Here is a 7,460-nt window from a genome sequence, read left to right as displayed (position 1 = left end):
ACTTAATTACTCAATAGTTTACGAATTAAGAATGTCCAAATGAAAAATATTAAATAATTGCATAGCACGAGTTATTATTATTATTCTTTACGCGATTATAAGGGCTTATTTTATCGTTGATCTGAATAATGTCTTGGCAAATCACACTTACTCAACCCTCCTATCCTTGAATTTGTGATAAAATAGTTTGTAAAAATATTTTTGAGCGTATACATCCCAATAAAGAAAAAAAATATTCATGGTTTGTATTTTTACAGGATTCAGATAATTAAGAGTATAGAGTATAATTATTAAAAATAATAATAAAATTAATGGTAAACTGTAAACTTGGCAGGATCCATAAAAAGTAAACTCTGTATCTAGACGTAACTTGCATATTGATATGGTCTTACCTCTCTTTTGGGGATATAAACCCTCATACTGGTGATCCTCCGTTCAATTTTAAGAATTATATTTATATACAAAATTCTTATAATAATGATGATAATAATATTTTTCTATTTCCCCCTTAATTACCTATCTTATCACTTTGTTTTTTTTCTCTTTCTCTCTCACTTTAATTCATTAAACAGATATATATTTATAATATAACATTAGTTATATACATAAAGCACGGTATGATAATAAATTAAGTTATTAAAGGATGATTAAATAATAATTAGTATCTAAAGGTATTATTTTTCTTGAACCTATTTCCGTTCAACTTTCTTGAACCTATCTCTCTCTTTAATGTTTGCTTGACTGGACCGTACAGTTCGCGGGAGAGAATTCCAGTCCATGTTATAACAATACATTACCAAGGTGAATCTGCAAACAAACATTAAAACCAAATAATTGATGTAACATGCACCCACATATGACTAATTTCATCCTGAAAATACGATGTTCAATACATGTCCCATATATATATATGAAAGAGAGGAGGTAGGTTCAAGAAAAAGAAAATAGAGAAACGATCCCTCTACTGCAATTATGAGACATCCAATGGATGCCAAACAAAAATTGTTGAGGCTATAATTGGATTGCCAAATTTGGTTCTCAAGCTTATTGTCTTGTCCTCACATCATCGTTCTATTAAGACTCTAATATCGCCATTGTAGGGGAAAGTAGACAACTCATTGTTAATGCCTATCCTTTCCTGTCTTTCTGCCTAATCATAATTAAAACCCATCTTACCCTTCAGTTCCCTTTTATATAACACACACCTCATTCTAAATTTTTTATTTAGACAAAGGATTTTATTAATTATTCATTGTCTTTAATACACTGGTTAAATAATTAATAAATAGTAATAAAATATATATATATTATTGGATTCTTAATTAAAAGTTTATTTTTAATTTTTAAGATACTTATTAGTATTTTCCTTGGACAAAAATTTTATTTCAATTCTGCATTCATTTAATTTAGCCAGCTGCTTATTAACTTGTTTTTAATTTAGTCTCACACTCATAATTGTGCGATTAATCAGTTCTTCGTAGAATGAATTTGAAGCAAATTTCAACTACAGAATTATAAAAAAAAAAACCTACAAACAATGAAGTTTATTTTGATAAAACGTACCAGACTACTACCTCTTCTTCTCCGTCTTTTTTTCAGTTAGCTTTCTCTTCAAATTGTTGAAACATTTACTTTTAATGATGAAACACTAACAAAAGGATGAAGCAGAAGAAATGTGAAACCAAAAGAAACAACATACTACGCACAATTAGAAGTCCCAAACCGTTGAGGTTTTAGCTTCTAAACCTTCTCTTCTATCGATGAAGAAAAAGGAATTAACCAGAAGTGGGTGCAATGCGCACACCTTCGAACATCGTACGCAGAAGCAATGTAATCAACAATCCCCACAAGCAAAGCAAACTATACATAAACTTAAAATATAAATATAACCAAATTAAACTATGAAGCATATATATGAAAATTAATAAATTAGTTCACTTCGTTTCTAATCTTCAAATGTTCTGAACCTTTGCTGTTCCCAATTACAAACAATTAATCAATGAGACTCCAAAAAAGATCTCAATGCTAATTTTTCTCTTTTCTTGAGACAATTAATAATAACAAGAAGAAATAATGAAGGCAAATTCACTTTCACTTTCCCTTTCCCTCTCCCTTTCCATTTTCATTTTCATTTCCCCATCATCCAAACACGATTCAATGCGAAACGAAGAAACCTTCACGCCTCAAGAAACCCAGTCAACCTAAGAACTGAATTTCTCACCTTGCTCAAATCCCTTCCTTTCAACGTCCTTCCATTCCCCGTGAACACCGAGAACGCCATTTTTCCGGCGACCCTCCGCCCCACGATCTCGTGCGGCGGAACCATGCCCTCCTCCTCCGCCACCTCCTCCTCGCCAGAACCCCACCGCCGGAGCATCCTCTCTGGGATATTAACGGGGAGCGAACTGGCGACCGCCTGGCCCCGCGAACTCTTTTTCTGCGGCGGCACGACCAGCACCTCGTGGAAGCCTTCGGCTTTGCGCGGAACATGGTGGTGGTCGGAGAAGACAACCTCGGACTCTGAGAACTCCTCGGCCATTTGGTTAGGTTTTAGTTAGAGACAAACTTGAAAGAAAAAATAAAAACCCTTTTTAATTTGTTTGAACTGGAATGTTTTATTTGGGGTTGAGGTTTGGGAATGAAACAGTGAAGGTTTGGGGTTTTATTTATAAGAAGAGGAAAGGGTAGTGAGTACATTTGGATTGGTTTATGTGGTGAAATGGCGTCATGGTAAGGGATCGTTGAGTTGAGTGCGGTCCCTTCTTTGCTTTCTCTTAATTGTGTCATGTCTTTGCTGCGTGACTTTCGTTTCCATTAGTCGGCTCATTTTCTGAATAAAACCATATCTTAATTTTTCCCCTTGGGTCCCACTTTTTTTTTTTTAATCTTCTTTTAATATTTCATTTCCTTTTCTTGCAATTAACTTGTACCTTCTCTATTGCCTTTTCTTAACACGTGGCTTCCTGTTCGTATGAATTCATTTGAGTTCTGTGTTTTTACGTTTTCTTTCTTTTTTTACTTTTTTAAATCTCTCTCCTGTTCTTACCGTCCTCTATTCAATGTTTATCCAAAATCATTAGAACGGTGAACACGTCTTATTGGTCATCAACTTAACCTTCCTGAATCAAGTCTTAGTTTTTTTTAATGCTATGCACATGATTTGAATGATTACATGAGGGTAAATAATAGTAATTTATTCGTTTACGTGTGCCTTTCCAAAGACAATGAATTGTTTTATTAATTAATTTTTTGTTGTTATTATGGATAGGTACCAACAGATTCGTGACTGTTACCAACGTCTGTTTCTCGTAGGATCGTCAATAATTAACTAATGGAGATGAAGGAAAGTGCGTCAGTCAATAATACTTTCAAGGGAGAGTTTAGCCGATTACACTAGCTTCACTATAATTATTTTTTAAGGGAAAATGAGTGTGACTGAGATAAATAATAACAATGTTGATTTTATAATTTATTTTTTTAAAGTAAAAAAAGGAAAAATAAAAAACAGAAAATTTATAATTTTAATTTTAAACATTTAAAATAGAATTAATAATATGTAGACTTTCATTTTCATTTGATACGCCTTATTATTTTAAAAAATCAAATCTATAATTTTAAGGTGCTGGAATATACGAAAAAAATAAATAAGTTTTACATATGAAAATATGAACATAAAAAATTAATATAATATAATCACGTCGGTATAAAAAGACATATTTTTTGTTGATAAAAATAGATTGTAATTAATTGTAAAAATTATTAATTAAATTTGATAAATTTCTTACACACACACTTTCACTCTTGTTCTGTCAAACAAATTTAACAATACTAACAATATAATAATAAATAGTTTGAGCATCTACACATACAAGTAGTTGATTAATTACATTGCCACAATGTTGTAAGTATTAGGAAACAAAAATATTACACTATTTTTTTACCAAGAAAAAAACAAGGGTTTCTTTTAAAGAAAATATTTTAGACTACAGCGTAACCCTATCAGCCCCTCATTTTTTTTCCTGATTAGTGTGTGTTTTTCCCTTAATTAATCTCAGAAGTGTTTTTCCTAATAAAAAATTCCTTTCCAATTTTGACAACGGGTTTGGATAAATTTAAAAGCAAAATTCCTTTAATCAAAGTTCTTAATATAGAATGAAGTGAGCACTCTTATTAAATATTTTTACTTGCAAGACAATAAATATGAATTTTACAAACCAGTGTTATGCCTTATTAAATATATGTTACTTTTCCTTTAATGTTTTCTAACTTTATTTTATTAATTACTAAGAATACTTAATTCGTAAAAAAAACTTAATATTTAGTAATTTTCTTTAAATGATTTTTAAGGAAATATCTTTAAAAATTAAATTTTAAACTTTAATCTTTATAATTTTTTTTATTTTATAGTCCTTATCATCATAACATTATATAACAAAATATTTGAATAAGAATGAAAATGTAAGTTTGTTAAGTATAAGTGGTGATTCAAAAATAAATATTAACAATAGAGTTTAAATGTATATTTAAACTATAATTATAAATATTTTACTTCTTACACAGATAAAAATTATTATTAAATGATTTTTAGATTTAAAAAAATTAAATCATTTAATTTTTTATTAAATATTTTATTAAAATATTAATATTAATAAGAAAATATTATAAAAAATATAATATACTTTTATATTAATAATCTTCTAACATGTATTGTTAATTTTCTTTAAAGTTGTAATGGATTAAAATATTCTCATATTCTAAATTTATCTTTAATAAAATATTGATGTTTAGTAAAAAAAAGTATAATTTAAATATATTTTTTCTATTAAAATTTTAAAAATATATTTTATAAAAAGTTCTCAGTCTTAAAAATAATGAATTAACTAATATATATTTATATTTAAAATATATTTTGTATATAATATTAATATCGTTTTCCCCAACTAATCCAAGGATAATTAAAAAGTTTATTGGAACAACTGTACCTAAAAAAGAAAAGTAAAGACTTCAGAAAGGAAAAAAAAATATATGTGAGCAGATACATGATCTTGAAAGGTAATTGTAATAACTTTTTTTTTTCTTCAGGGAGAGCTTATATCCTAAAGGAAATTATTTGATAAGACGTTTGGCATGAAAAAATTTTAATTATTGACAATTATATTTTTAAAAATTAAATTTTATGAAATCATCATTTCTAAAAATGTTATAAATGTGTATAAAACATTTATTCTTCCATATAAATTTAGATTTTTAATTGACTACCCCTTCTCACATAGGAATGTTCATTCCTAAAATTGCCAATTAAATTTAAAAAATAGTTAAAAAAAATTTACATCAAATATGAGAATCTTATATTTCCAATTTAAGGTTTTTTATTTTTTTAAAATAATCTTCCTACTGAATATCCCTGAAGATTAATTTTGTTTAATTTTGGTAAAAAACAAAAATCCAATTAATATTGTATATTTAAATCATACAAAAACAGGTTTTAGCTAGCTTGTATAAGGAGGATTGTTCCATTGTGAGAATATATGTTTGGAACCGGATTCCCATAAAACAATTCATTTTATCACTTAAAATTTTAGGCCTTCAGTTCTAATCATATTGGAATATTTTCAGAATTATATTTTCCTTTTGAATTGATTTCCATATAAGAATATAACTTTAATTAATATGTGGGAGGCTAACCATTACGTGGATTAAGATGCTAGATTAGTTTTTTCTCAAGCAGTATATATAGAATAAAAACATCACTAATAAGGATAGATTCAACAACCCATCGTAGGATCAAGCATGCATGTGGATTAAAAAGGTATTAGTTTAAACTTTATTTCTGATTATTTCAAATAAATTATCTCTAAGTATACAAAACTACCAATTCTTATTATGATATTTTATTTTCTTTCATTTTTGAAAGTAAACTGATGGCAAATAACACTTGAAAAATTGATTGCAAATGGTCCATCCGTCTAAAATGGAGTACAAATGTGGTCCCCAATATTCATTAATAAGATAATTTCAATCCTCTTATATTTTAGAAAAATCATGAGTCGGTCGTTTCATCAGAAAAAAAAAGGAAAAATAATATCACTTTATTCACCATGTTTTGCAGGTATATTCATTTACACTTCAGGAGTAAAATTAAGTTCACTGGGCCACTCTGTGTAAGCTTCATTTTTGGTTTTTCTATTTAAAAATATTGACGATTCTTTTTATCCTTTCCCCCTTTTGCTGCATGTAATTATATTTCTGAGCAACAGTGAATAAAATGATGTCATTTTCTATTTTGTTTTGGTGCTGAATGACTTCGTGTTATTGACTTTACGAAATCATGTCACTACTTTGCATCGTAATATAGCAAGAGTGTCCTCACTCTTACTGAAATAGAATAGTCAAAAACTAATGTATCGTGGGAACTGAAAGGAGAGATTGGACTATTTACTTTGATTATTTAATTAATTAAAAGTAAATTGTTTTATTTTCAAAGTTAAAAAATAATTAAAATGAAGCGCCATTTTAAATTGAAGAGTTTGATGAACTAATGTGTTTAAATAGTAATTTACAACAGAAAATTAGGAAAAGAGTTGAGAAAAGTAACAAAGGATTAATAAACAGAAAAAGAACGGTTAATGGTATCCGTTAAATAAAACTTTTGGGGAATGACAAGAATGATTAATTGGGTAAAAACTAAAAAGCGTAGTTATAAAGTTATCTGTCTGTGTTTTGCCGCAGCTCGGCGTATCTCAAGCTTGCATTTCTCGAGGAGGGTCCCACACACTCAACTATATATCTGTCACCCCAGCGTACCAGGATTTTCAACCTCACCACCCACTAATCACCTAACACGTGTCCATTTGTGATGTCAGTTCTCACATTTCCACGTGCTCCTCTGGGTGAGGGTCCTAATGATTAGCCCTGCTTCGCTGCTACGTTCCCCTCGCTGTTTGAGTATTTTTTATATGAAAAATGTTACTTAGATTCTTCTTTTCTAGAAAAACTTAATAAAAACATCATTTAATTTGAATATTTATAAATTAAAATTAATATTCTCTTAGGGTCAATAGTTTTATCTTTCTTTGTTTTGAAATTTCTTTTTGTTCTATGGAATATGCTAGTGAGTATAGTTACTCCTCCAAGCAATGTTAGTTTCCTCCACAAGGGTCTTACTCATACAATTCGTTTTAGTTTATTATATAACTTAATAATGCAAACCCTCGTCTTCTACAAATTTCCACCTAAAATGAATGTTTGAAAAATGATTAGCGAAAATCAAATGTCCGAAATAGGTAAGCACGATAAAATAATAAATATTTGTAAATTTTTTAAATAAATTTTATTATTTTTACATTTGAGTTTAAGCATTTAAAGGTGATAGATTTTTATTAAAAAAAAACAAGTTTATTGTATTAAAAATTTCAAAATTAGATAAGACTTACGTTAAAAAATTATAATTTTTATTTGAA

General features: G+C 28.4%; 1 protein-coding gene across 1 annotated transcript; it reads right to left on the bottom strand.

Moving 5' to 3' along the window:
• Positions 1–2,142: 2,142 nt before the first annotated feature.
• Positions 2,143–2,615, bottom strand: LOC113853024. Its single transcript, XM_027483454.1, has one exon. It carries the CDS (start codon positions 2,537–2,539, stop codon positions 2,177–2,179), a length of 363 nt encoding a protein of 120 aa, XP_027339255.1. The 5' UTR covers positions 2,540–2,615; the 3' UTR covers positions 2,143–2,176.
• Between the last annotated feature and the right edge of the window lie 4,845 nt (positions 2,616–7,460).

Source organism: Abrus precatorius, unplaced genomic scaffold (genome assembly GCF_003935025.1).
Source record: "Abrus precatorius isolate BTA unplaced genomic scaffold, Abrus_2018 Scaffold10, whole genome shotgun sequence".
Taxonomy (NCBI): domain Eukaryota; kingdom Viridiplantae; phylum Streptophyta; class Magnoliopsida; order Fabales; family Fabaceae; genus Abrus; species Abrus precatorius.
The sequence above is the reverse complement of the archived record's forward strand: the minus strand, read 5'-3'. Positions and strand labels throughout refer to the sequence as shown.